This window comes from Bos grunniens, chromosome 7 (assembly GCF_055505025.1).
Source record: "Bos grunniens cultivar Pamir isolate PY7600 chromosome 7, Bosgru_T2T1.0, whole genome shotgun sequence".
Lineage (NCBI taxonomy): Eukaryota > Metazoa > Chordata > Mammalia > Artiodactyla > Bovidae > Bos > Bos grunniens.
The window spans coordinates 40,651,644-40,678,159 of NC_141171.1; the positions used below are offsets into that span (position 1 = coordinate 40,651,644).

The window sequence follows — 26,516 nt, forward strand, 5'->3', positions numbered from 1 at the left end:
TGCCTCCTGGTCTCTGGAGCCCAGACTCAATAGTCGTGGAGTATGGGCTTAGTATTTCCATAGCTTGTGGGATATTCCCTCATCAAGGATTAGACCCGTGTCTCCTGTATCAGCAGGTGGATTCTTTACCACTGAGTCACCAGGGAAGCCTCATGCAAACTCTTAGCTGTGGCATTTGGGATCTAGTTCCCAAATCAGTTCTCTCTGATCAGGGAGCAAACCCCCTGCTTTGGGGGTGTGGAGTCTTAGCCACTGGACCACAAAGGAAGCCCCCCTGAATCATTAATTTTAATTAAGTTTACATTTCAGTAGCCATGTGTGACTAGACTAGTAGCTACTCTATTGGTTAGTGCAGGGTTGACGATTGGAAAGTGACTGCAACGCCTGCAGCCTAAAAGAGTATCTTTGGTGCTCACTTCGGCAGCACATATACTAAAATTGGAACCATACAGAGAAGATTAGCATGGCCCCTGTGCAAGGATGACACGCAAATTCGTGAAGCGTTCCATATTTTTTTTCACACCAGTCAGAATGGCTGCAATCCATAAGTCTACAAGCAATAAATGCTGGAGAGGGTGTGGAGAAAAGGGAACTCTCTTACACTGTTGGTGGGAATGCAAACTAGTACAGCCACTATGGAGAACAGTGTGGAGATTCCTTAAAAAACTGGAAATAGAACTGCCTTATGATCCAGCAATCCCACTGCTGGGCATACACACTGAGGAAACCAGAAGGGAAAGAGACACGTGTACCCCAATGTTCATCACAGCACTGTTTATAATAGCCAGGACATGGAAGCAACCTAGATGCCCATCAGCAGATGAATGGATAAGAAAGCTGTGGTACATATACACAATGGAGTATTACTCAGCCATTAAAAAGAATACATTTGAATCAGTTCTAATGAGATGGATGAAACTGGAACCTATTATACAGAGTGAAGTAAGCCAGAAAGAAAAACACCAATACAGTATACTAACGCATATATATGGAATTTAGAAAGATGGTAACAATAACCCTGTATGCGAGACAGCAAAAGAGACACTGATGTATAGATCAGTCTTATGGACTCTGTGGGAGAGGGAGAGGGTGGGGAGATTTGGGAGAATAGCATTGAAACATGTATAATATCATGTATGAAACGAGTCGCCAGTCCAGGTTTGATGCACAGTACTGGATGCTTGCGGTTGGTGCACTGGGACGACCCAGAGGGCGGGTAGGGGAGGGAGGAGGGAGGAGGGTTCAGGATGGGGAACGCAGGTATACCTGTGGCGGATTCATTTCAATATTTGGCAAAACTAATAAAATATTTTAAAGTTTAAAAATTAAAAAAATTTAAAAATAAATTAAAAAAAAAAAAAAAGAGTATCTTTGCCAGGAAAGCAATGTGCCTTCCGGCTTCTCCTGTAGAACTGAAACTACTTTCCCCACAGGCACAGGAAGGGCAATTAGCATATCACGTTAACTGTGTGGAGGTCGAGGGAAGGGCAAGATGGGTGAGGATTTGGAAGCATTCAGGCCCAGAGACACATGCAGTATTTAGGGTAACTTGAAATGGCAACCCACTCCAGTACTCTTGCCTGGAAAATTCCATGGATGGAGGAGCATGGTAGGCTACAGCCCATGTGGTTGCAGACTCGGACACACCTGAGCAACTTCTCTTTCCCATTTCTCACTGTTATTGCTGTTTTGCTTTGGACTTTTCAATAGAATCTTGACTTTATATGTTTTAGATCTTTGTCACCATGCCTATACTTTTATGTCTCATGTCTGGATTTTTTGTTGTTGTTGTTCAAAAAAACCCCTATCTCATTTCCTCATTTTGCTCCCACCTGTACAATCAGGGATGGCTCATATGTACTTGGAAGTGGGTTGGGGCAACATGTGGATTTACTTTCATTTTGGTTTGGTTTCCTGTAGATTATTCAATTAGAAAGAGTTTGTGGCAAATTTGGCAATACCCAGAACTCCAATCAACTCTGCTTTACAGAAGTGAGTTGCAGGTGTTTCGTGGGTATACTTGTTTTTCTTTGGTACACAATATTTCATTGTTATTCACCAAGGTTTTAGAAGGGAGTGATGAATAGATAGGAAGAGAATTGTTGTATTCTATTTTTATGGCGTTCTTTGTTTATTATTTGTATTGATTTTGATAGTCCCATATCTGAAACAATGTTTTCAGAATGCAGAATAACAGGCAGGCAAAGCATGGTGTTTTTTTTTTTTTCTTTTTCTTGATTAGTTTTTATACATGATTAGAGTATTGTTTCAAAATTCTGGAATGACATTTGAACTCTGCTTTCTACTTTGCATTTCCCTCTCAGTTATTGGTTGATTGATCTGCTGTCTGTCTCTGTAGCCTCAGCATCTGGAGTTCTCACAGCTCCTGCATGCACCCTGGCCTTTAACAACGTGCAGAGCTTGAGACTCAGGTCTGCTATCCTGCCCTTGCTTCAGTGGGAGTAGATGTCTCTCTTTCATCTCTCAGAGTGATAGCTTACTGTGAACGATGTCGGATTTGTGATCTCCAGACAAAATTTAGCTTCAGGACCAGGGACCAGCCTTGATCACTCAAGAGCTTTTGTATAGCAGAGTTTTATTAAAGTATAATAAGGGACAGAGAAAGCTTCTGAAATAGACATCAGAAGAGGGATGGAGAGTGCCCCCTCCCTAGTCTTAGCAAGGGAGTTATATACTTTTTAAATTGATTATTACAGTAAATCAGAAGAATGTATCAAGCTTTTAAGAGTCTTACTAGACCCACTCTCACAATTTACATTTTAAGATGACAGAATTAGAACTAACAATAGAAAGATCTTACCAGACTCACTCGCATAATATACATTTTAGGATAACAGGATTAGTCAGAAGGTTTTCAAGTAGGAGAAACTGTCCTCAAGCTGGACATATTGTTGTTATATAATCCTTAGTACAGAGTTTAAGCTGAGCTGTTTTATTGTGTAATCATCAGCTCTGGGCGTAAAGAAAAAAACATTTTATGTGACTAAGGAATGTAGAAAAAATGTCCTTTTCTTCTCCCTGGGAACTCCAGATCCCTATCTACTCTTTGGGAGCCCCAGACCCCTCTCTCCTCCTAGGGGACCCCAGACTTCTTATCAACCTACCTAGGAACTGACTCTCTCAAGGGCATTTTGCACACCATTCTGTAACAACAGTAGGAGGAGGAGCTAACCACTGATACCAGTTTCTGTGATTCAGGCTCTGTTCCAAAGGCCTCACATTTACCCATTTGCTTCATTTTTATGACAACCATCTCTGATTGGTGCTATTGTTATCCCCATTTTACAGATGAGGAAACTGAGACACAGGGAGACAAAGTCATCCACCAATGCCTCTGTACCCTTAGGTTAGACTTGAATGCTTTTTCTTCTTGCTCCAAGTTTCCTGCATTCCCTGGGGTGCTGAGTGCCTCTCACTTACCATGTTCCATGGAACTCATGCTATTATTGGACTGTGGTCCTGCAGACATGGTAACAATTAGAAAAGCAGGTCTGAGTGTATCTATCTTCTCTAGCTCTTCTTGGGTAAGGCAAGCTGCTATTCAGCTTTGTGTTCATGCTTGACACACACTAGGTACTCCATAAATTTTAGTTGAACAAATAAGTCAGTGAGTGGGAGAGTAGAGTTTGTGCCTATCCAAAAGAATTGAAATCAGGATCTGATCTTGAAGGATATGTGCTTCCATGCTCACTGTGCCTTTATTCACAATATCCAAGACACAGAAACAGCATAAGTGTTCATAATCAGAAGAATGAATAAAGACAACCAAAGCATCCATCAGTAGATGAATGAATAAAGAAGATGTGATATATATATACATACATAAATATATATTTAGAATGTTGGAATATACATTGGAGTATATTATTGGAATATATGTTGAACTATATATATTCTATATATATGGAATATTTCATATATTCATATGAATATTTCGTATGCATATTAGCATATATATATGAAAAATATCACAATGGAATGTTATTCAACCATGATAGATAAGGAAATCCTACTATTTGCAACAACATGAATGGATTTTGATGACAAAATGAAATAAATGAGAGGAAAGAGGAATACCAAATGAAATCACTCATGTAGGATCTAAAATAGTCAAACTCATTGAAATAGAGTAGAATGACAGTTTCCAGGGGCTGGGGAGGGACAGAAAGAGGGAAATGTTAGTCAGAAAGTGGGCAGTTTCTATTATGCAAGTTGGATAAGTCCCGGAGATCTGCTCTATAGCATAGAGCCTGTAGCTAATAATACTAAATTGTGTGCTTAATATTTGTTTATGGTAGATCTTATATTGTGTTCTCACCACACACACAGAGTCAATTTTCCCCATATAATAGGGTGAGGAGAAACTTTGGGAGGTGATAAATATGCTTATAGCCTTGATGGTGGTGATGGTTTCACAGGTATATACTTACCTCAATTAAGTGGTGAAGAAAAATAACAGTCAGTGGTTACTATATTGTCTACTGACCTCCTCCATGTGACAGCTTGAAAGTGAATGGGATCTGCAGTTTGATAGCCAGGTTATGCTTTTAATTGTCTGTTTATGCTGCTACGGTATTCCCCATTACAGCCCCCTCTGTGTCATCAAAACACTCACATGGCTGCTGTCAGAGTCAGAGGGAACATTCATTGAGCAGCAGTTGAATTTCCTCCCCTTTTCTACCCCAGTGGCCATTGAGGGGAGGCCAGGTATCTCTGGCTGCAAGCAGGCTCAGCTTTGAGAGCTTCGGTTTGGAAAATCCAGTGATGTGAGTAACCGTTAGTCTCTGCTTTTGCCTGTGATGCAAGCCTGTTTGCTCCAAACTGAGACCACATCCTTCCTGCTGGGTTGTGACTGCTATAAATTCATCTAGTTTCTTCTCCGGCTGTTCCCGAGGCTGACGTCTGGGTGAGTCCAGCTCTGTGGAGCCGGGTGGCTGAAATAGCCTGGGGAAGAGTGGGGAAATTGTTTCAAGGGGCAGAATTTGACTAGAGGTTCCTTCTGCCAGCCTTCAAGTCTATCCTTCAACAATGTTTCTGGAATGTTTCTTTTACATTTATCAATATTTGGTCGCTATGTGTGCCAGTGCATGTGTGTGGGGAGTGGGGGTCAGGAACAGTGACCATGGCTCACACTCATTCCCCTAGGAAGTAGATAGATGGGATGCATATAAGGAAATGAGCATATTTAGAAACCAAGGGACAGAGAAGGTAAGGGTCAGGGTGGGGGTGCACTAAGGTTAGGGATACGGTAGCACAGAGGAGAGGCAGAGTCCTGATGTGGATGGAAAGACTGATGCAATGGGACCTGAGAGGGTTGGCAGAGCTGGTGGATCTGTCTGGAGTAACCCCTCTCCTCCTGCCACCTGCCAAATGCATAGGGGATGGACTTGACAGGGGCAGCGAGGGGTGGGCGATGCATGATGCAAGGAGTGGAGAGGCAGGAATGGAGACAGAAGGAGTGTTGAACATGTTTAAAATGTCTTGAACATTAAACTGGGCTTTTACGAATTCCAGTTTGGAGAGTTTGAAAGCTTCATAAGCTTTCCCTGGTGGCTCAGATGGCAAAGAATCTTCCTGCAATGCAGGAGACCTGGGCTCATAGGGCTTCTCCCTTCCTATAATTCTTTTCTAAGTTCAATAATATGAAGAGTTCAATTCCAAACAAAGCCAATGTGCTCATCCATCCAAAATCTAGAAATTGTGTATGATCAAGAGATATAGCCGCTGATTTCAAGTCTTTGTGGAACTTGAAGTCTAGTTAGGAAACCGAGACATTGAACATTACAATGAGATTGTGTGATAAAACCTGGGAAAGTGCTTTTGTTTTTTAACAATCTGATTTTTGGTTTTCCTTGGTGGCTCAGACGATTAAGAATCTGCCTGCAATGCAGGATGGGTTCAGTCTCTGGGTCAGGAAGATCCCCTGGAGAAGGAAATTGCAAACCACTCCAGTATTCTTACCTGGAGAATTTTAAAGGAGCCTGGTGGGCTACAGTCCATGGGGTTACAAAGAGTCGGACACAACTGAGCAACTAACACTTTCACTTTCATCTATATTTTGTTATCATCTTCAACCATTTTTTCCTCCTACGTGACTGAGATACCTACTTAAATGGTGGAAGAAATGGTCTCACACTTTTTATGCAGAGAAAAATGCAATGTTAGGGGCATGACTCAGAAATCAGTGACCCTAGTGTAAATCCTGGCTTTGTCCCTCCTGGCTGTGAAACTCTGGGCAAGTCAGTTAGCCTAAGACTCAGTTTCTACTTCCATACCATGGAACTAGGAATATAATTTTTCAGTTTTGTGCATCAGTATAGCACCTAACTCATGGGAAGCTCTCAATAAATGTGAGTTCTAATAATTATTATAATTGTGAATTTTGCAAGGAGACATTAAAGAAATGTATATATTTATCATTCTTCCTTATTACCCCAAGTTCCATCCCATTTCAGTTTTAATCAATCAATGTGTTGATAAAGGGTTTGTTGCAGATTATGCCTTCCTCTGCATGCTTCTATGTTCTCTTTCCTTCTCTCTAGACATATGCTGTTCTGTTATCACCATAATTACTCATTCCTGGTATCCTTTCTTCTCTTGTCCCTTATTCATCTTTCCTTGGTTCGAAACAGAAACAAGAAACCAGAGTCTTTCAGTTGGGAGGAAGGTAAAAAAATCTTTTCCACTCTGCCATTTTATAGATGAGGAAACTGAAGTTGAAAAATAGTGGAGAGATTGCCCAGGGTCATACATAGCCAGTAATCAGTGGGATCAAAGTTCTCTTGGTGATACATCAAGACGGCATCAGGAAGCGGTTTAAGACTACGTTGCACTGTTAATGTGATTGTGTTGGTGATTTTGTTTGTCTCCATAGGGGCACCTTTCTTCCATGGCTCAGGACACACACCTGGGTTAAGCCAATAGAAAGACTTTCTGGTAAGAATTTGACTCATTTTTAAAAGCTAAAGATGGCAACTTGTTCGAATCCAGTGATATTTTTTTCCTTTCAATTTTCTGGGTTTTTGATACTTTAATTCTCTCTGAGGGTAAATTTCTGAAAAGACTTCTTAACCATATGCTATTTGCACCACCTAACTTCCAAGTGTGGATTTATGCCCAAGGACTCTGACCGGGTGTGCAGATGAGAATGGTAAGTGTCCGCTGCAAGCTGGCTCGTTACCTGGAGGACCTGGAAGACATAGACTTTAAGAAATTCAAGATGCATTTAGAAGACTATCCCAGTCAGAAGGGCTGCACCTCAATTCCTCGGGGTCAGACAGAAAAAGCAGATCACGTGGATCTAGCCACTCTGATGATTGATTTCAACGGGGAAGAGAAGGCATGGGCCATGGCCAAGTGGATTTTTGCTGCAATCAACAGGAGAGACCTTTATGAGAAAGCTAAGAGGGAAGAGCCAGAATGGGGTGAGTGGAATGAAGATAGTACTTTTTTAAAATCATGATAAAATATACATAAGATAAAATTTACTATCAGCCATTTTTAGTGTATGATGCAGTGGTGGTAAGCTCATTCACACAGTTGTTCAATCTCCAGAACTCTCTTTCATCTTGCAAAACTCTGTACCCATGAAACAATTCTACCCTCCCCTCAGCCCCTGACAACCACTTTCTGTCTCTATGAATTTGACTATTCTAGTACCTTTTATAAGTGAAATCATAGATTATTTGTCTTTTTGTGTAGCAGCATAAACTTCCTCAAGCTTCACGCACATTGTCTCATATGTCAGGATTTCATTCTTTTTTAATGTGGAATAATATTTTGTGGTATGTGTATACCACAGTTTATTCATTCATTCATCCATCAATGGACTTTCTAATTGCTTTTAGCTTTTGACTATTGTGAATAATGCTTCTATGAACATGGTTGTACAAATCTCTTTGAGATCTTGCTTTCAATTCTTTTGGGTTTATTTCCAGAAGTGGAATTACTGGCTTATATGGTAAATTCTAGTTTAATTTTTTGAGGAATTGCCATAATGTTTTCCACAGTAGATGCACCATTTTACATTCCCACTAACAGTGCACAAGGGTTCTAATTTCTTCAAAGCCTTACTAACATTTATGTTTTCTTTTTTTAATAGTAGCCGTCCTAATGGGCATGAGATGGTATCTCATTTGTATTTCCCTATTGACTAGTGATATTGAACCTCTTCTCATGTGCTTGTTAGTCATTTGCTTATCTTTGGAGAAATGTCTATACAATTCCTTTCCCATGTTTTAAATGGGTTGTTTGTCTTTTGCTGTTGACCTTTAGGAGTCCTTTATATATATATATGGAGAAGGAAATGGCAAGCCACTCCAGTATTCTTGCCTGGAAAATCCCATGAACCGAGGAGCCTGGTGGGCTACAGTCCATGGGCTCGCAAAGAGTTGGACATGACTGAGGGACTTCATTTTCATTTCATTTATATATATATATATCCTGGATATTAACCTCTTATCAAATATATGATTTGGAAATATTTTCTCCCATTCTGAGGGTTGTCTTTTCACTCTGTTGATGGTATCCTTTGACAAATCAAAGCTGATATGTTTGTTTTTTAATCACTTATTATCTTGGCTTTATCATCTATTTTTTCTTCTCATGATAGTGCTATGAGAAGATGGAGGAAAGCAGTTTTCTTTTTTCTAACTCCTTTAAAAACCTGTCAGGGCTCACATACCCATAAGAACCTTCTTTAATTAGTTACACTTTATTCACATCTCTCCTGGGCCTGGACTTTCTCCAAGTCTTCATCTAGCATCTAAGTATCTACCTGCATGGTCAACAGACTTAGATCTCTGTTTCCCATGGCTTGGGGGCAATCTCTCAGCTTATAGAAGTTTGTAATTTCTGCAGAAAAGCTTTTCCTATGGCCATTAATTTGGGCGTTGGAATTAGTGAAAGAAATCCTCTTCATCTCTGTGGACATATGGTGAGGTTCTTCCTTCTGGCTTGGTGTTCTGAGCAAGGGAAGGGTACAAGAAAGGGCTCAGAGGAACCTAGAAAATCACAAGATGATGATGTTGAGCTAGTAAAAAAGAGTAATAAAAATGAATCAGTGTTTCTGAAACAGACAAAAATGGTGGTGTATATGTAGTACATCTATGCCATTTGAAGTCAGTTTTATAGACTTAAACTTCTGTTTTCTAATGAATTATTTTTGGATTACCCTGTTTTTTCTTCTAACCTTGTTTTGTCCATGTTGGCATATCTAAAGTTAATTAAAAAGTATTTATACTGGCAAATATAAAATAGATCAGCAGATCACAAGCAGAGTGAGGTGGGGAAGAAATATGGATCTAATGAGGGAGATAAAAAATAGGTGCATGAAGGCAGGTGTGTTTATCAGTGTGATGTTATAAACAAATTGTGTATAATGGCTTAATTATAATTGTGTCAGTATTGACATTCTCAATAACCATTTTAAAGTGTAATAGTCAAGGTTGCTTCTCTGGTGGCTCAGATGGTAAAGAATCTTCTTGCAATGTGGGAGACCTGAGTTCGATCCCTGGGTTGGGAAAACCCTTTGGAGAAGGGAATGGCAACCGACTCCAGTATTCTTGCTTGGAGAATTCCATGGACAGAGGAGCATGGCAGGCTACAGTTCATGGGGTCACAAAGAGTCAGACAAGAGTGAGGGACTGAGACTTTCACTTGCAATCGTGGTTGCAGAAGTAGTTCACTAAGCAGATTTTATGGATTTTATTTATTCCTCACAAGAACCCTGTGCTTTTTCAAATAAGTTTTCAATTTCATTATACTAAGTGAAATAAGCCAATCACAAAAAGACAAATATTCTGTGATTCCATTATAAGAGGTACCTAGAGTAGACAAATTCATAGAGACAAAGTGATGGTTTCTAGGGGCTGCAAGGAATAGGGAATGAAGAACTGTTGTTTAATGGATATAAAGAATTTCATTTTCACCAGATGAAAAATAATTCTGGAGAATGGTTGCAAAACCATGTGAAATGAGCCTGGAAAAAGTTATAGTTGTCCATAGCTCTGTTCTAACCAGAGCCAAGCCTGGATTCAATGCCAAGAGTCTCTTTGGTCGAATAACCATTATACCATTTGGCGTAGGTTTTGGGGGTGGAAGAATTATACCTAGGGTTAGAAGTTTTTGTTTTTTGTTTCAGGGGGCTGGCTAGTGTTATATTTTAGGTAAAAATTAAGTTTTGCTCTTGGTTTGAGTTAATGTTTAGATTTTATTTTGTGGTTTTGTGTGTGGGGGGTTAAGAGCATTTGCATTCAGAATAAGTAGACACCTCAGGAATCTTTTATATAGCTCTGGAGTTCCTGCCCACCTAAATTTACCTGTCCCATGCATTTGCCCTGGTACCTATCTCTTGTTCTGCTGTGTCTAATTTCTCTTATAAGATACTTCTTTTGGATGTGTAATTTATTGATTGTTTAGGTCTGTAATTCTCAACTGTGGATGCATGTGGGGCTTTTAAAATAAAAAGGTGCCTTCTACTTGATACTCTGTAATGACCCATATGGGAGTAGAATCTAAAAACGAGTGTATATATATATATATATATGTATGTATAAGTGTGATTCACTTTTCTGTACAGCAGAAAACTAACACAGCATTGTAAATCAACTGTACTCCAATAAAAATTATTTTAAAAATAGATAAATATAATGGTGCCTGGGCTCCACCTCAGAGAACTGAAGAAGGATCATTAGGAGTAGAGTCCTAGAATCAATACTTTTAAAACTTTCTAAGTGAATCTAAAGTTAGTCAAAATTCTGAATTAGATATAAGTCAGATGGGTTATTCTTGCTCTTGAAGATTCCAAATATGGGTCAGATGAATTCCAGGCATTTGGGCTCAAGGATAGATAATACTGCTGGCCTTTGGCCATCCTGGGGATACCTGAGAGTGTGGGGATGGTCTCAAAACCAGAGCACAAGGGAGGGAGTCTGCCAAAGCTAAATGAGGATGAGAAACTTTGATGCCTCATATGTTTGCCTTCTGATTTCCAAGCTTGGGAGATAGATTCCAAGCCTGGATACAATGAGGACACAATATTAGTTGGTATCCATTGCTTTGAAATTAGGAGTACAGGAATGCCTCCGACTGGACATTCAACTGAGCTGTATTTTGGTTTGGGAGATGTTCACGGCAGGTGGCTTTGACCTGTGCCAGGTGCTGGCTATTGGATTTCAATTGTTTTTGCTATTCAGTCACTCAGTTGTGTCTGACTCTGAGACCCCATGGACTGTAGCACGCCAGGCTTCCCTGTCCTTCACCATCTTCTGGAGCTTGCTCAATCTCATGTCCATTGAGTCCGTGATACCATCCAATCATGTTGTCCTCTGTCATCCCGTTCTCCTCCTGCCTTCGATCTTTCCCAGCATCAGAGTCTTTTCTAATGAGTTGGCTCTTTGCATCAGGTGGTCAAAGTATTGGAGTTTCAGCTTCAGAATCAGTCCTTCCAATGAATATTCAGGGTTAATTTCCTTTAGGATTGACTGGTTTGAACTTCTTGCAGTCCACAAGACTCTCAAGGGTCTTCTCCAACACCACAGTTCAAGAGCATCAATTCTTTGGTGCTCAGCCTTCTTTATGGTCCAACTCTCACATCCATACATGACTACTGGAAAAACCATAGCTTTGACTAGATGGACCTTTGTCATTAGGTTTCAATGACATCACCTTAATCAGGAGTCCTGGTTTTTGACACTTTGTATTTTCTTCCTTTATTTCTCAGAGAATGCAAATATTTCTGTGCTAAGTCAGGAGGAAAGCCTTGAAGAAGAATGGATGGGTTTACTGGGATACCTTTCCAGAATCTCTATTTGTAGGAAAAAAAAAGGTAAGCAATGTAGTTGGTATTTCTGATTGGGTTTAGAGACCTGGTTCTGTAGGTACTTGAAGCTCAGAAGGTGGATAACTTGGTGATCCTAACATGTTCCTTGGGGTGAAAAGGTCTGTCTTAGGAAATCCACTTTAGCTTAAGAAATAGATGCATGTTTCACTCCTTGCAGTCCCGGAACCGTGGGTGGGCAACTGAATGTTTCAGGTTTTATAGGGCATGAGCTGCAGACTACGTAAAGGAGTAAGATTGAATGAAGAAAGACTTTCTGGCCAGGGCCAAAGCATATGACACTTTGTTGTTCTTCTGTTCAACTGTGTCTAGGAAGATTTCGACACCCTACATTTTCTGGGGCTATCCATACCCCAGGCAGTGGCGAGAAATTGCAACTCCCATTCTTCAATATCAGTTTCCATTCCTTAGAGACCACCAGCCCCTGTTGATAGCTTGTCTCTGGTGGATGTGATCAAGCTTCTTCTGAAGTCTAACTTTCTGTCTCTGACACAGATTACTGTAAGAAGTACAGAAAATATGTGAGAAGCAAATTCCAGTGTATTGAAGACAGGAATGCCCGTCTGGGTGAGAGCGTGAACCTCAACAAACGCTTCACCAGGCTGCGTCTCATCAAGGAACACAGGAGCCAACAGGAGAGGGAGCATGAGCTCCTGGCCATTGGTAGGACCTGGGCCAAGATACAGGATAGCCCTGTGAGTTCTGTGAACTTGGAATTGCTGTTTGATCCTGAGGACCAATACTCTGAGCCTGTGCACACAGTGGTATTCCAGGGAGCAGCGGGCATTGGGAAAACAATACTGGCTAGGAAGATCATGTTGGACTGGGCATCAGAGAAACTTTACCAGGATAGATTTGACTATTTGTTTTACATTCACTGCCGGGAGGTGAGCCTTGGGACGCAGAGGAGTCTGGGGGACCTGATTGCCAGCTGCTGCCCTGGCCCAAACCCACCGATAGGCAAGATTGTAAGCAAGCCTTCCAGGATCCTCTTCCTCATGGACGGCTTTGATGAGCTGCAAGGTGCCTTTGATGAGCACACAGAAGCACTCTGCACAAACTGGCGGAAGGTGGAGCGGGGAGACATTCTCCTGAGCAGCCTCATCAGAAAAAGACTGCTTCCTGAGGCCTCCCTCCTCATCACCACAAGACCCGTGGCCCTGGAGAAACTTCAGCACTTGCTGGGCCAGGCTCGTCATGTGGAGATCCTGGGTTTCTCAGAGGCCAGGAGGAAGGAATATTTCTTAAAGTATTTCTCAGATGAGCAGCAAGCAAGGGAAGCCTTCAGACTGATTCAGGAGAATGAGATCCTCTTCACCATGTGCTTTATTCCTCTGGTCTGCTGGATTGTGTGCACTGGGCTGAAACAGCAGATGGATAGTGGTAAGAGTCTTGCTCGGACATCCAAGACCACCACTGCAGTGTATATCTTCTTCCTCTCCAGTTTGTTGCAATCTCAGGGAGGGAGCCAGGAGAACCACAACTCTGCTACCCTCTGGGGTCTCTGCTCACTGGCTGCAGATGGAATCTGGAACCAGAAAATCCTATTTCAGGAGTGTGATCTCAGAAATCATGGCCTGCAGAAGGCAGATGTGTCTGCTTTCTTGAGGATGAACCTGTTCCAAAAGGAAGTGGACTGCGAGAAATTCTACAGCTTCATCCACATGACTTTCCAGGAGTTCTTTGCTGCCATGTACTACCTGCTGGAAGAAGATAATCATGGGGAGATGAGGAACACGCCTCAGGCTTGTTCAAAGCTTCCCAACCGAGATGTGAAGGTCCTTCTCGAAAACTATGGCAAATTCGAAAAGGGATATCTGATTTTTGTTGTCCGTTTCCTCTTTGGCCTTATAAACCAGGAGAGAACCTCCTACTTAGAGAAAAAACTGAGTTGTAAGATCTCTCAGAAAATCAGGCTGGAGCTGCTGAAATGGATTGAAGCAAAAGCCAAGGCCAAGACACTACAGATTGAGCCCAGCCAGCTGGAATTGTTCTATTGTTTGTATGAGATGCAGGAGGAGGACTTTGTGCAAAGGGCCATGAGCCATTTCCCCAAAATTGAGATCAAGCTGTCCACCAGAATGGACCATGTGGTTTCTTCTTTTTGTATTGAGAACTGTCGCCATATGGAATCCCTTTCCTTGAGGTTGCTCCATAACTCACCCAAGGAGGAGGAAGAAGAGGAGGAGGAAGTTAGACACTCTCATATGGACCGTTCTGTTCTCTCTGATTTTGAGGTGGCATATTCTCAGGGGTAAGGAGATCTTGCTTCAGGCAATTGGTACTATATGTCTTCTACTTTCTGGTCATCTGATTCTTGGCACTTGCTCTCTTTCCTTTGTTTTCACCAGTCTTGCAAATGCAGTTTCCACAGCTACAAAACAATGCCAGCATTACTTATTTCTACCAGACCCCTTCATTGGCAGATATTGACTAGCAGAGGAAGAGTAGGTGGACAAAGGACATGAGAAAAAAGCCAATGAAACAATAAGCAAATGTTTGGTGGATGCCAATTTAGCACAATGTGTTATGTGAAAAAAATAATGGAAGCAAATGTTCATAAACTCAAATTGCTTGTAATTTACTTGGGACTTTATTGCTTAATAGCCTGTCACCTAAGGGGCAGAACAACCAGTATGATTCTGCCCAGGAACACAGAGGACAGAGGACCTCAGTGTGGGATGCTTGGGGGAGATTTCTTGGAGGAGTGAAGTTTGAGCTTGCCTTGAAAGATTGAGAGAATGTAGGTGGGTGGCAGAGAAGGAAAAGGAAATTTTTATTACCTAGACAATCTCTTAAAAAAAAATAATTTATTTTTGGCTATGCTAGGTCTTGCTGTGTGTGGGGTTTCTCTAGCTGCTGCAAGTAGAGGCCAGTCTCTAGTGGTGGTGCACAGGCTTCTCACTGGGGTGGCTTCTCTTGTTACAGAGCACAGGCTCTAGGCATGCAGGCTTCAGTAGTTGTGGCACGTGGGCTTAATTGGCTTGTACAGATGGAATCTTTCAGGAAGAGGGATGGAACTCATGTCACCTGCATGGGCAGGCAGATTCTTAACCACTGGATCACCAGAAAAGTCCTGGCAGTGGGGTCTTATATGAAGGAGACATGGATATGGTCTGAGGAAGAGCATTTACGTAGGAGAAAATGGGGAGGGACATGGCTTCACTGGAACAAGCAATGAAGGGAAATAGGGCTGGAAAGGATAGAGTGCTCCAAGGCCCTCACTTTGTGCTTGCAGCCAGGCATTTGTCAACAGCTAGGGCTTCCCTGGTGGCTCAGATGGCAAAAAATCCGTCTGCAAAGCAGGAGACCCTGGTTTGTTTCCTGGGTCAGAAAGACCCCTGGAAGAAGGGTATGGCAACCCACTCCACTATTCTTGCCAGGAGAGTGGACAGAGGAGCCTGGTGACCTACAGTCCATGGGATCGCAAAGAGTTATACATGACTGAAGAACTAACACTGTCGTTTGTCAACAGCACCCACTTCAAGGTCTGTTTACTCAGTTGCTAGAGGGGTGGAAATCAGTTGTGTGTGTTCATTGAAAGGGTTGAGTTCCTTGACTTCTAAATCTTTGGGCAGAAACTACCACAGCTTCAGTGGCTGTGGGGAGCTGTCTGCTCTGTGAATGCTTGGGTTTGACCTCTATAGAGGACACTTGACATGGGACAAAATTAAGGAGAAAAGAAGCTGGCCCTTTCACTGGCAGCAATAAGCTTTTAGCTCCCTCTCTTTTCCTTGGCATTGCTACCAGGATGACTTTTCTATTTATTTTTCGGTCATCAAGGACTACCTGCTGGGGCTTCAGTAGTGGCTAAGACCCAGGTCCTGTTCACAACAACTTACAGTTGGGTTGTGGGGCCAGGAAGGAAACCAGGGCTGTTGGTAGAGGGGGTGGGTTTTGGTAAGAATATTGGTGGAGTGCATCTGAAGCACACAGGGGGAGCCCTTGACCAGCTGGATCCTGAAGCATGGAGTATGAAAGAGCCAAGAATGTGCAAGGGGCAGCCTAGACCAAGGGGATGGTGGGTTCAAAGATGGGATGGGAAAGCAGGGTACATTTTAACAATGGCAAATAGTTCAGAATAGCTAGAAAGAAGATGGAAGAGGGAGAGAGCGAGAACAGGGGGGACTACAGCACCTATGAAAGAGCCTAATATAGTTTGCAAATCCTGTGAACTTTCATTTTCAGTCTTTAGAAATAAGCATGCATATTATGACTGCAAGAAAGATTTTTGCTTAGTTTGTTCAGTCTTATAAATAAAATCTCTGTAGATGTTCCACTTGTCACTTATTACAAGAGATGGCCTTTCAGTGCTCTCAGTTAATGCAACTGAATGTGAAGGCTTTCTGGCAGTATCTCATTCTTAGAAGCATACCAGTTGATACCTGTCGAGAGAAAGAAGATTTGGTAGATTTGGTACTGTGCCACCAAGGGCTCAGTTCTGAGGACAACCTGGACATGAGCAGTCTGAATTCCTCAAGGTCCCAGACTTCTAGCTTTTTTACATATTGATTTTTTTTTCAAACTATACAGCCCCATCTGCTACCATATTTTGAGATAAGATCTCACTAGGGCACTAAAAATGAGGCTCAGAAAACAAGACACCTACGATCACAGGATTGTGAAGAAGGCTGGCAGAAACTCAGACTAAAACCTTGAAGAAAAAGCCTGATGCCCATCATGGTAGATGACAGCTACCTTCTTCTGCAGACAGGAGCTTGCCTAGTGTGTTGTAGAGCCTTCGAAGGACTAGCAGCATGAGCACCCACCTGGTGCCTGTTAGAAGTGAAGGACCGCAGGCCTGATCCTAGACCCATGGGATCTTCATTTTAACAGGAGTAGCACTTTGGAATCACCCGGAAGTCTTAAAAATATCAATATGCTTGGTCCTACCTCAGAGATTCTGGCTTTATTCCTATGACATGGCCTGGCATAGGGATTTTTGTGATCAGTACTGATGCTATTATGCAGCTAATGTAAGAACCAGCCTCTGGGTCATTTAGCAGTGTCCAGGGCCATGGGCAGGGTAGCCAATTGATGAAGGAGGAGAAGGATTCCTGAGGGAGGAACCAGAGGCTCTTCACAGTCAGCCAAAGTCACAGGCTGTTTTGTAATTTTAAAAATATTATTATTATTTTTCATTGAGATATAGTTGATATACAGTGTTTCCAGTGTATAACACAGTGATTCATAGTTTTTAAAAAATTGTTTTTTTTATTAAAAAAATTTTAAATTGAAGGATAATTGCTTTATAATATTGTGTTGGTTTCTGCCATACATCAACACGAATCAGCCATAGGTATACATGTGTCCTCTCCCTCTTGAACCTCCCTCTCACCTCCCTTCCCATCCCACCCCTCTAGGTTGTCACAGAGCCCCCAGTGTGATTTCCCTGAGTAATATGGCAAATACCCATTGGCTACCTATTTTACATATGGTGATTCACAATTTTTAAAGGTTGCATTCCGTTTATAGCTATTGGTGATATTCCTTGTGTTGTACAACTTATTCTAGTATTTTATTTATTTTACACATAGTAATGTGTACTTCTTTTTTTAACTTTTTGTTTTGTATTGAGATATAGCTAATTAACAAACAATGCTGTGATAGTTTCAGGTGAAAAGAGAAGGGACTCAGCCATATATATACATGTGTCCATTTTCTCCCAAACTCCCCTCCCATCTAGGCTTTCATACAGCATTGAGCAGAGTTTCATGTGCCATGCAAGTAGATCCTTCTTGGTTATCCATTTTAAATATAACAGTGTGTATATGTCCATTTCAAACTTCCAAATGATTCCCTCCCCTCATCTTTTCCCATTTTAGTTTTTTAAACTGAAGTATAGTTGATTTGAAATGTCATATTTTTAAATCTATAGCACAGTGATTCAGTTATATATATATATATATATGTGTGTGTGTGTGTTTTATATATATGTATATATACATATACTTTTTCAGATTATTTTCCTAATAGGTTGTTACAAGTTATTGTTGTAACAATACTGTATACCTGTGCTATACAGTAGATCCTTGTTGGTTATCAATTTTATATATAGCAGTGGTGGTGGTTTAGTTACTGTCGTGTCTGAATCTTTGTGACTCCATGGACTTTAGCCCACCAGGCTCCTCTGTCCATGGGATTTTCCAGGCAAGAATACTGGAGTGGGTTGGCAGTTCCTTCTTCAGGAGATCTTCCCGACCCAGGGATTGAACGCATGTCTCCTGCTTGACAGGGGCCTTCTTTACCACTGAGCCACCTGGGAAGCTATATATAGTAGTATGTGTATGTTAATCCCAACCTCCTAATTTATCCCTCCTCCCCCTTCCCCTTTGATAACTGTAATTTTGTTTTCTATGTCTGTGAGTCTTTTTCTGTTTTGCAAATAAGTTTATTTGTATTAGTTTTTAGATTCCACATATAAGTGATATCATATACTATAATACCCTCTAAGTCCATCCAAGTTGTTGCAAATGACAAATTTTCATTATTTTTGTATTTTTCAATTGGAAAATAATTGCTTTACAATGTTGTGTTGGTTTCTGCCATACATCAACATGAATCAATCCTGCCTCTTTCTCTCTCTATATATCCCTTTTCTCTTGAGCCTCCTCACTCCCATCCTACCCTTTAGGTTGTCACAGAGTGCCAGGCTGGGCTTCCTGTGTTAGATAGCAATTTCCCACTGGTTATTTATTTGACATGTGTTAGTGTATATATGTCAAAGCAAGCTCTGGGAGTTGGTGATGGACAGGAAAGCCTGGTGTGCTGCAGTCCATGGGGTCATAAAGAGTCGGACATGACTGACTAAGCAACTGAACTGAACTGAACTGATATGTCAATGCTACTTTCTCAACTTGTCCTACTCTCTCCTCCTGCTGTGTCCACAAGTCCATTCTCTGTGTCTGAGTCTCCATGGCTGAGTAGTATTCTGTTGTGCGTTTGTGTTTGTGTATGTATATATCACACCTTTTTTATCTATTCATCACAGGCTTTTTTCCTTTTTAAAATTAATTTATTTATTTTAATTGGAGGCTAATTACTTTACAATATTGTAGTGGTTTTTGCCATACATCGACATGAATCAGCCATGGGTGCACATGTGTTCCCCAGCCAGAACCCCCCTCCCACCTCCCTCCCCATCCCATCCCCCAGGGTCATCCCAGTGCACCAGCCCTGAACACCCTGTCTCATGTATCGAACCTGAACCAGTGATGCGCTTCACATATGATAATATACATGTTTCAGTGCTACCCTCTCAAATCATCCACCCTTGCCTTCTCCCAGAGAGTCCAAAAGACTGTTCTTTACATCTGTGTCTCTTTTGCTGTCTCACATATAGGGTCATTGTTACCATCTTTCTAAATTTCATATACATGCGTTAGTATACTGTATTGTTGTTTTTCTTTCTGACTTACTTCATTCTGTATAATAGGCTCCAGTTTCATCCACCTCGTTAGAACGGATTCAAATGCATTATTTTTAATGGCTGAGTAATATTCCATTGTGTATATGTACCACAGCTTTCTTATGCATTGGTCTGCCGATGGGCAGCTAGGTTGCTTCCATATCCTGGCTTTTGTAAACAGTGCTGCTATGAACATTGGAGTACACGTGTCTTTTTCAATTCTGGTTTCCTTGGTGCATCACAGACTCTTTTAATCATAAAATGTGCAGAATAGCCTTACCAGGACTCCTCTGGCCTTTTGCATTCCTCAGAGCCCAGTCTTTGGTTCTGTGACACATTTCTTAATTCCTAGGATGCCTTTGCACTAGTGTCATCCACTCCTGGCTCCAACTTCAGTTTGCTATTCTTAGAGATTCACTTTGTTTTCTCTTCTTCCTTCCTTCCAATTTCTAGATTGGTGAACTATCTGACCTCCAGCATTTGCAGGGGCATCTTCTCAGTCCTGAGCAATAACTGGAATCTCACTGAATTGAACCTCAGTGGCAATACCCTGGGAGACCCAGGCATGAACGTGTTATGTGAAACACTCCAACAACCTGGCTGTAACATTCGTAGATTGTGGTAAGAATCTGTGTGTATATGTGTGTATGTGTATGTGAGAAAGAGAGAAAGGGAGAAGAAGGACCATTTTAGCAGTTTATTAATTTTCTAAGGCTGGCATAACCAAGTACCACAGAGTGGGAGACTTAAATAATAGAAATTAACTTTCTCACAATCCTGGGAGCTGCAAGTCCAAGATGAAGTTGTCAGAAGTGTTGGTTTCTTCTGCTGCTTCTCTCCTTGGCTGTAGATCACTGTCCTTTCCCTGTGTCTTTACATGGTCTCTGTGTGTGTCTGATCTCTTCTTCATACGAGGACACCAGTCATGTTGGGTTAGGGCCTGCCCTAATGACCTCATTTTAACTTAATTACCTTTTAAAAATCCAATTTAGTTATATTCTAACGTGCTAAGGGTTGAGACTTCAACATGAACTTTTCTGGGGGGACGCAGCTCAGCCTATTACAAATGGGAAGGCCAAATGGTTTGGAGGACAGTTATTTGAGAAGTTTCAGATGGGGAAGAATAAAGGGGAACTGAAAATAAGTCATTTGTTGAAGGAAAGGGCATGACTTTTAGTGTCTTCCATTTCTTCATTAGTCATGCTTATAGATGAGAATAGAAGAGTTTCCTCAGATACAGAAATGGCTGCCTGACCTGGAACCCATTAAAATATTTTGCGTGGATTAAATTGTCACAGGGCATATCATGTGGGTCTATAATAAAGTGCTTGCTATGAGCCCACACTGTGACAAACACCCTCCTCTAACAACACAAGAAATGACTCTACACATGGACATCACCAGATGGCCGTACTGAAATCAGATCGATTATATTCTTTGTAGCCGCAGCTGGAGAGACTCTATACAGTTAGCAAAAACAAGACCAGGAGCTGACTGTGGCTCAGATCATGAACTCCTTATTGCCAAATTCAGACTTAAATTGAAGAAAGTAGGGAAAACTACTAGACCATTCAGGTGTGACCTAAATCAAATCTGTTATGATTATACAGTGGAAGGGAGAAATATATTCAAGGGATTAGGTCTGATAGACAGAGTGCCTGAAGAACTATGGACAGAGGTTTGTGACATTGTACAGGAGTCCGGGATCAAGACCATCCCCAAGAAAAAGAAACACAAAAAGGCAAAATGGTTGTCTGAGGAGGCCTTACAAATAGCTGAGAAAAGAAGAGAAGCTAAAGGCAAAGGCGAAAAGGAAAGATATACCCATTTGAATGCAGAGTTCCAAAGAATAACAAGGAGAGATAAGAAATCCTTCTCCAGTGATCAATGCAAAGAAGTAGAGGATTCAAATGTATTCTTTTTAATGGCTAAGTAATACTCCATCGTGTATATGTACCACAGCTTTCTTATCCATTCATCTGCTGATGGACATCTAGGTTGCTTCCATGTTGTGGCTATTATAAACAGGGCTGCGATGGAGTATTACTCAGCCATTAAAAAGAATACATTTGAATCAGTTCTAATAGGTGGATGAAACTGGAGCCTATTATACAGAATGAAGTAAGCCAGAAAGAAAAACACCGGTACAGTATACTAACACATATATATGGAATTTAGAAAGATGGTAACAATAACTCTGTATATGAGACAGCAAAAGAGACACTGATATATAGAACAGTCTTTTGGACTCTGTAGGAGAGGAAGAGGGTGGGATGATTTGGGAGAATTGCATTGAAACATGTATAATATCATATATGAAACGAGTCACCAGTCCAGGTTTGATGCAGGATACAGGATGCTTGGGGCTGGTGCACTGGGATGACCCAGAGGGATGGTACGGAGAGGAAGGAGGGAGGGTTCAGGATGGGGAACACGTGTATACCTGTGGTGGATTCATGTTAATATATGGCAAAACCAATACAATATTGTACAGTTAAAAAATAAAATTAAAAAAATCATAAAAAAAGAAATAGAGGAAAACAGTAAAACAAGAAAGACTAGTGATCTCTTCAAGAAAATTAGAGATACCAAGGGAACATTTCATGGAAAGATGGGCACAATAAAGGACAGAAATGGTATGGACCTAACAGAAGCAGAAGATATTAAGAGGAGGTGGCAAGAATACACAGAAAAACTATACAATAAAGATCTTAATAATCCAGATAGCCATGATGCTGTGATCACTCACCTAGAGCCAGACATCTTGGAATGCAAAGGCAAGTGGGCCTTAGGAAGCATCACTACAAACAAAGCTAGTGGAGGTGATGGAATTGCAATTGAGGTATTTCAAACCCTAAAAGATGATGCTGTTAAAGTGCTGTGCTCAGTACATCAGGAAAACTCAGCAGTGGCCACAGGACTGGAAAAGGTCAATTTTCACTCCAATCCCAAAGAAAAGCAATGCCAATGAATGTTCAAATTACTGCACAACTGCACTCATTTCACATGCTAGCAAAATAATCCTCAAAATTCTCCAAGTCAGGCTTCAACCGTATGTAAACTGTGAACTTCCAGATGTTCAAGCTGGATTTAGAAAAGATAGAGGAACCAGAGATCAAATTGCCAACATCTGTTGGATCATAGAAAAAGCAAGAGAGTTCCAGAAAAACATCTGTTCTATTGACTATGCCAAAGTCTTTGTGTGGATCACAACAAACTGTGGAAAATTCTTAAAGAGATGGGAATACCAGACCACCTTACCTACCTCCTGAGAAATCTGTATGTAAGTCAAGAAGCATTAGTTAGAACCAGACATGGAACAACAGACTGGTTCCAAATTGAGAAAGGAGTAAGTCAAAGCTGTGTATTGTCACCCTGCTTATTTAACTTCTATGCACAGTACATCATGTGAAATGCTGGGTTGGAGGGAGCACAAGCTGGAATCAAGAGTGTTTGAAGAAATATCATTACCCCAGATATACAGATGACACCACCCTTATGGCAGAAAGCAAAGAAGAGCTTAAGAATCTCTTGATGAAAGTGAAAGAGGACAGTGAAAAAGTTGGTTTAAAACTCAACATTCAAAAACTGAAGATCATGGCATCCGGTCCCATCACTTCATGGCAAATAGATGGGGAAACTTGAAATATGACAGACTTTATTTTCTTGGGCTCCAAGATCAATGCAGATGGTACTGCAGCCATGAAATTAAAAGATGCTTGCTCCTTGGAAGAAAAGTTATGACCAACCGGTTCAGTTCAGTTCAGTTCTGTCACTCAGTTGTCCGACTCTTTGCGACCCCATGAATCGCAGCACGCCAGGCCTCCATGTCCATCATCAACTCCCGGAGTTCACTCAGACTCACGTCCATTGAGTCAGCGATGCCATCCAGCCATCTCATCCTCTGTCGTCCCCTTCTCCTCCTGCCCCCAATCCCTCCCAGCATCAGAGTCTTTTCCAATGAGTCAACTCTTCGCATGAGGTGGCCAAAGTACTGGAGTTTCAGCTTCAGCATCATTCCCTCCAAAGAAATCCCAGGTACAGGGTATTAAAAAGCAGAGACATTACTTTGTGACATAGGTTCATGTAGTCCAAGCTATGGTTTTTCCAGTAGTCATGTATGGATATGAGAATTGGACTATAAAGAAAGCTGAGTGCCAAAAAATTAATGCTTTTGAACTGTGGTGTTGGAGGAGACTCTTTTTTTTTTTTTCAGTTGGATTACATTTATTATAACTCATTAGCTGATCAAATTATAATCAGTTTCAGTGTTCTTTTTAATTTAAATTTATTTATTTTAATTAGAGGCTAATTACTTTACAATATTGTATTGGTTTTGCCATACATCAACATGAATCCACCACGGGTGTGCATGTGTTCCCAATCCTGAACCCCCCTGCCACTTCCCTCCCCGTACCATCCCTCTGGGTCATCCCAGTGCACAAGCCCCAAGCATCCTGTATTCTGCATCGAACCTGGACTAGCGATTTGTTTCTTATATGATATTATACATGTTTCCATGCCATTCTCCCAAATCACCCCCCCGCCGGCCCCGTCCCTCTCCCACAGAGTCCAAAAGACTGTTCTATACATCTGTGTCTCTTTTCCTGTCTTGCATACAGGGTTATTGTTACCATCTTTCTAAATTCCATATATATGCATTAGTATACTGTATTGGTGTTTTTCTTTCTGGCTTACTTCACTCTGTATAATAGGCTCCAGTTTCATCCACCTCATTAGAACTGATTCAAATGTATTCTTTTTAATGGCTTTTGAGTGTCCCTTGAACCACAAGGAGATCCAACCAGTCCATCCTAAAGGAAATCAGTCCTGAATATTCATTGGAAGGACTGATGCTGAAGCTGAAACTTCAATACTTTGTCCACCTGATGTGAAGAACTGACTCATTGGAAAAGACCCCTGATGCTGGGAAAGGTGGGAGGCGGGAGGAGAAGGGGACAACAGAGTATGAGATTGGTTAGATGGCATGACCACTCAACGGACGTGAGTTGGAATAAACTCCGGGAGTTGGTGATGGACAGGGAGGCCTGGTGTGCTGCAGTCCTTGGGGAAGCAAAGAGTTGGACACGACTGAGTGACTGAAGTGATGAGCCCACACTGTGAATTAGACTCACATGCCCTGAATCAAGTACATAGTTGTAGGGGCCATCTCTGCAACCCTCCTGCATCACAAATCTGGACTTCACAGCCAGTTTTAAAGCCCACCACCTCAGGACATTTTCATACCTTTCTGTGTTACTCTTAATAACCACCCTATCATCAGTCTTCTTAATTTCACCCTTGTACAAGCCATTTTCCACTTTTCCTCATTCTTATTTTGTTACCATCCATCCAGGGTCCTTAGACTTCTTTTTTTGACTGTGCCACACAGTATATGGGGTCTTAGTTCCCTGATGAGGGATTGAGCCCATGTCCTCTGTGGTAGAAGCGGAGTCTTAACCACTGAATCACCAGGCAAGTCCCTTAGACTCTTTTTGCCTTTTGTTTGGCTACACCACTGGGCATGTGGGATTTTAGTTCCCTGACCAGGAATTGAACCCATGTTCCCTGCATTAAAAGTGCAGAATCTCAATCACTGGACTGCCAGGGAAATCCCCCCATAGACTCTTTAATCAACAAAAATCAGTAAAATGCCGGATAAGAAACTTTAAGTAAATAAGGAAGTAAAGCCATGGCTTTACTGGGGGTAGTGTTGCAGCATGAGGGAGTGAAAACAAGAAAAGGTACCCTTGCTGGCTCTCTGAGGTGGGGTGAGTTGGTTTGTTAAATGCAGTGAGGGTAGGGGCAGATCAGTGGGTTGGACCGGAGGGATGGCTTAGGTGGTTTGCTCACCCCCTCAGCGGTACTGTGTGCAGGGATCATGTGCAGTTACCGTACTTTTGCTCCTGGTACTTCAGAAATGGCAGTCGGGATTTTGGCCTTTTTGTATCTTTTTATTCATAATTTGCCTCAACTATGCGTGCATGCAGTTATTTTTAGTCCCTTATAGTTTCTTTCCTTTTTTTTTTAATATCCCTTTTCTTGCGCTACCTTGTGTGGCCAGGCCCCTTCCCCTACATATGAATTGTGGAGTCCTAACTACTGGACCACCAGGGAATTCCTCCCTTACAGTTTCTTTTGTATTCTATTGCCCGAAGAGACTTTCATCCTGGTGCAAGCACTGCAGTAAAGGGTCCCAGGTCCCAGCCTGTCTCAACTCCAGCAGCCCAGATCCAACAACCACAATTATTTGCTTAGATATTGCAATGCCCTCCAAGACCATTAACTTCTCATAACACGATTCATGTTTGTCCTGCAATCGTCTCTATAATGTTTGGACAAGCTCTTACCATTTGTTTGTGCTCAAAAATACGTATCAGATGAATGTTGTCTGTTTGGTGTCCCTGCATCTACTTTTGCCACCCACCATTCATTCTCTGTACAGAAGACAGAGGGTTACTTAATATTTAAAAGATTATGCTTTGATCATGGCAGTTCCTTGCTTAAGAGCTTTTTCTTACCTGTTTTGATAAATTATAAAGTGTTCTTTTTGCCTTCGAGGTTCTGGCTGATTTTAACATTTAACATTCCTCCCTACCTTTATACCATGCCGCTCTCTCCATCACCCCTGTGGATGAGATGCCCCTCTGTGATTCTAGAAAGTGAGACACAAACAGGGAGACATGTGTGAGCATGAGATGTTCTGCAGATAAAGATTTAGTTATCTATTTGCTTCTAGTTGGTGTGGAAATGGAGACAGAAAAGGTAGTCCCACAAGCTCCTAGGACATTTGAAATGAGCTGGAATACTGTTCTTGCTTCTCGGAGAGCAATAATTGTTTTGGTGGTGGTGCTGATAGTGGTGATGATGGTGATGGTGTGTGTCTGTGGAAAGCAAATCAAGAATTAGAGATGCTCACTCCTTCAGTGTAGATGTAGGGCTGGGATTAAAACATCAAACAAAACAGCAGGGACAAGACTGTCCAAGGGAAAAGGAAGATGCATACAGCCCTAGAGAGAGCAGTATCCATCTGAGGGAGTTTCAGCTATTAGGAACATGTGGTAAAGACGTGGAGCTCATCGGCTAACCATTGTTTTCATTTATGAAACAGAAACATGCCATTTAAATACTTGAGAATTGCCCATTATTTAGAGGGTGCTCCCTGGCAGCTATGGTCACAGATTGTGAGCCACAGAGCCTGAGAACTATCTTCCCAATATGCCTTTTTTTTTTTTTACTTATTTTTTA

The 26,516-nt window shown here is 41.5% G+C and overlaps 1 protein-coding gene and 1 non-coding gene across 5 annotated transcripts in view; both read left to right on the forward strand.

Annotated features, from left to right (window-relative positions):
* The first annotated feature begins 408 nt into the window (after window positions 1–408).
* On the forward strand, window positions 409–515 carry LOC147369170 (U6 spliceosomal RNA). The gene has a single exon (XR_015168675.1). It is a non-coding gene; the product is annotated as a U6 spliceosomal RNA (small nuclear RNA).
* A 4,192-nt stretch (window positions 516–4,707) lies between these two features.
* The window catches only part of NLRP3 (NLR family pyrin domain containing 3), a 49,265-nt gene continuing 27,456 nt past the window's right edge, over window positions 4,708–26,516 (forward strand). Inside the window, exons 1-6 of one of the 4 annotated variants that reach the window (XM_086411131.1) lie at window positions 4,708–4,927; window positions 6,896–6,957; window positions 7,143–7,445; window positions 11,744–11,848; window positions 12,356–14,114; window positions 19,722–19,889. In XM_086411131.1, the coding sequence (XP_086267257.1) occupies window positions 7,163–7,445; window positions 11,744–11,848; window positions 12,356–14,114; window positions 19,722–19,889 (2,315 nt within the window). In that variant the 5' untranslated portion in view covers window positions 4,708–4,927; window positions 6,896–6,957; window positions 7,143–7,162. Of the gene's footprint in view, window positions 4,928–6,895; window positions 7,446–11,743; window positions 11,849–12,355; window positions 14,115–19,721; window positions 19,890–26,516 lie in introns of all 4 variants that reach the window. The other 3 variants (XM_086411132.1, XM_086411133.1, XM_086411130.1) reach the window with 3 other exon arrangements.